At 44.8% G+C, this 2,360-nt stretch overlaps 1 protein-coding gene across 1 annotated transcript; it reads right to left on the reverse strand.

The window, feature by feature from the left end:
• Positions 1-292: 292 nt before the first annotated feature.
• LOC129826713 (growth arrest and DNA damage-inducible protein GADD45 gamma-like) lies at positions 293-2,080 on the reverse strand. Its single transcript, XM_055887731.1, has 4 exons — positions 1,846-2,080; positions 1,614-1,715; positions 1,277-1,487; positions 293-1,056 (listed from the first exon to the last, which is right to left on the reverse strand). Exons 1-4 carry the CDS (start codon positions 1,902-1,904, stop codon positions 943-945), a joined length of 486 nt encoding a protein of 161 aa, XP_055743706.1. The 5' UTR covers positions 1,905-2,080; the 3' UTR covers positions 293-942.
• Positions 2,081-2,360: the final 280 nt, after the last annotated feature.

Consider the following 2,360-nt stretch of genomic DNA (forward strand, 5'->3'; position numbering starts at 1 on the left):
ATTGTGTTGCAACTTACTCCCTCCCTCTACCATTCTTACCCTCCCCTTCTGTTACTCGCTCTCTCTGTCACCCCACCCCCTTCCCCTCTCTCTCTATCTTGCTTTCTTTGCTGCAGCCTGGGGTTCTTTGTGCCACACTTCCTGCCTCAACTATCTCTGTTCAATCAGAAGCCACTCTGCAGCAGGTTCATCCTATCAGATTCCACTCTATCAGAGATTGGGTCCAATGAGTGCAAACTGCTCATCCCTGGTGATGACTGCACAGGACAATAACTTTTGCACAGAACTTGAGTAAAGTTTAAAGCATTTATTAAGAAATTGTGTAAAATGCTTTTACAGTTTCACAACAAACAGAACAACATTGCATGTGTTTTAGCATCATTTGACAGCAAACATAATAAAGAAAAAAATCATGTTAAGAAAGTGAATGTTTGAGTTTCAATCCGGGCATTGCCCATTGGCTTTAGAAAAGTCCAATATTTTCCTTTCTCTTGTGTTATTCACCTTCTTTCACGCGTCTTTCTGCCACCACCTGCCACCACCTACACATTTTCACTCATCCGTTTCTTCTCCCTTCTCCTTCTTTCTCTGACGATCTCCTCAGTTCACCCCTTACCATTGGCCCTTGTCAGGGCAGCTATAGGATCATGATCTATGTACTGCAGAGTCCAGTCCAGTTCAACTCCTCACCCTGGTCCGGGATTTAATGACATGACATGGGCCCAGTCCACATACACCTGAGCCAGTCCACATGTGAGCCCTGACCCCTCCACAGGGTAATCCAGAACCTGCACTGCCATCCCAGACTGCACATTGAGTCCTGGGTTACAGCCACAGCCGTGTATTCCAATAGGCAGACTTCAAACCCTGAGGTTCCGGTCATTTTATGCTCTCTTCATCATCTTCATCATAAACAAATGAAGCATGCAGAGGGTTGGTTGTTCAGCGTTCAGGGAGAGTGATGGTGGGAACCCAGTCATATACACTGCGGCTCTCCTCACAAAACAGATGCAGTTTGTCCAGAGCAGGGTCTTTCCATGACTCAGCACCAGGGCTCTGTGAGAAAGAGAGGGAGAGATGATTAGAATCATGACAATGACATCAGATAGACAGCTAAACTATATAATATCGAATTAGATTGAATGATTGACATTCTGATTGCATTGACAGATTGCTTTGACAGCGCACAGGGCGACTGTTATACGCAATAACTATGCGCACGGGGAAAATATGCTGACTGGATGACTCGTGATCAAACCGGTAGATCAGGACGTACCGTGACAAGAATGCAATGTGCGTCCTTGGGTTCGCCGGCCTCTTCTGTGCCCACGAGGTCAGCCAGGCGCTCGATATCGTTAACGCGTACCACGTTTATGTCGTTATCGAAGCAGAAAGCCTGGATGAGTGTGAAGTGGATCTGGAGAGCGATGTCGCATTCGTACTCCTCGTCTGTCGCCAGAACGCAGAATGCCACATTGTCTGGATCACTGTTGGCATGAACAATAGTAGCTGTTTAGAAGCCGGTCCTATGCAATTGTAGACTTGGCTATGTAGCATATCTGTGCATGAATAATTATTCTGCATGACATATATAACAATAGGAGTGTACTTACACATTCATAATTTTGGCAGACTCGTAGACTCCAACCGTAAGGTAGTCCTGCTTCTTTGCAGACACCAACAACTCCTCCAGGGCTGTGCCTGCACTTTGCACTCTGAATACGAAAAAAAAGACACCGTTACTATTATAAAGTCATTACATAGTAAGTAACACATTATCAAACATTTCCGACTACTGTAGACTAGGTTTGCATTCGTATTAAGAATGTTAAAATGTGTATTTACCTATCAGTGGTGTCGAGTGCGCTCTCCTGTCCAAAGATCTCTTCCAGTTCCAGTGTCATGATTGTAATCCAAGTGTGTATCGAGATTGTTAAAGAATAGACAGATAGATACAGACAGATACAGATTCGGTGTTCACCAGTAGTTCTTGCGTTATTCTGAGGTATGGCAGTCCTTCAGTGCTTATATATCAGGGCAGCGGAGTTTCTCGGCAAGAGGCGTGGTTTTCCCCTCCTGACTGTGGTGATGTGCCTTGGGTATGTGACGACTCCAACGTGTTACAGTAGCGTTTCTTGACGACCCCAAGTGGGGGTAGGATTACAATGTTACAAGAAATCTCCCTCACCTCACTCTTGGCTTGTTGTCAACATCAGTACCGTGAAAAACTAAAAGTCCCCCTTTCTGTCGATTTGAAAACATATCACCGCAAAGAGCAACGAGCCTTGATGAGCTGTAACTGAATTAAGCTTCTAACCTGTTATATTTTGTTGAGTTATAATTGTTATGCACTCCCTGAA

This window comes from Salvelinus fontinalis, chromosome 28 (assembly GCF_029448725.1).
Source record: "Salvelinus fontinalis isolate EN_2023a chromosome 28, ASM2944872v1, whole genome shotgun sequence".
In the NCBI taxonomy this organism is placed as follows: Eukaryota; Metazoa; Chordata; class Actinopteri; order Salmoniformes; family Salmonidae; genus Salvelinus; species Salvelinus fontinalis.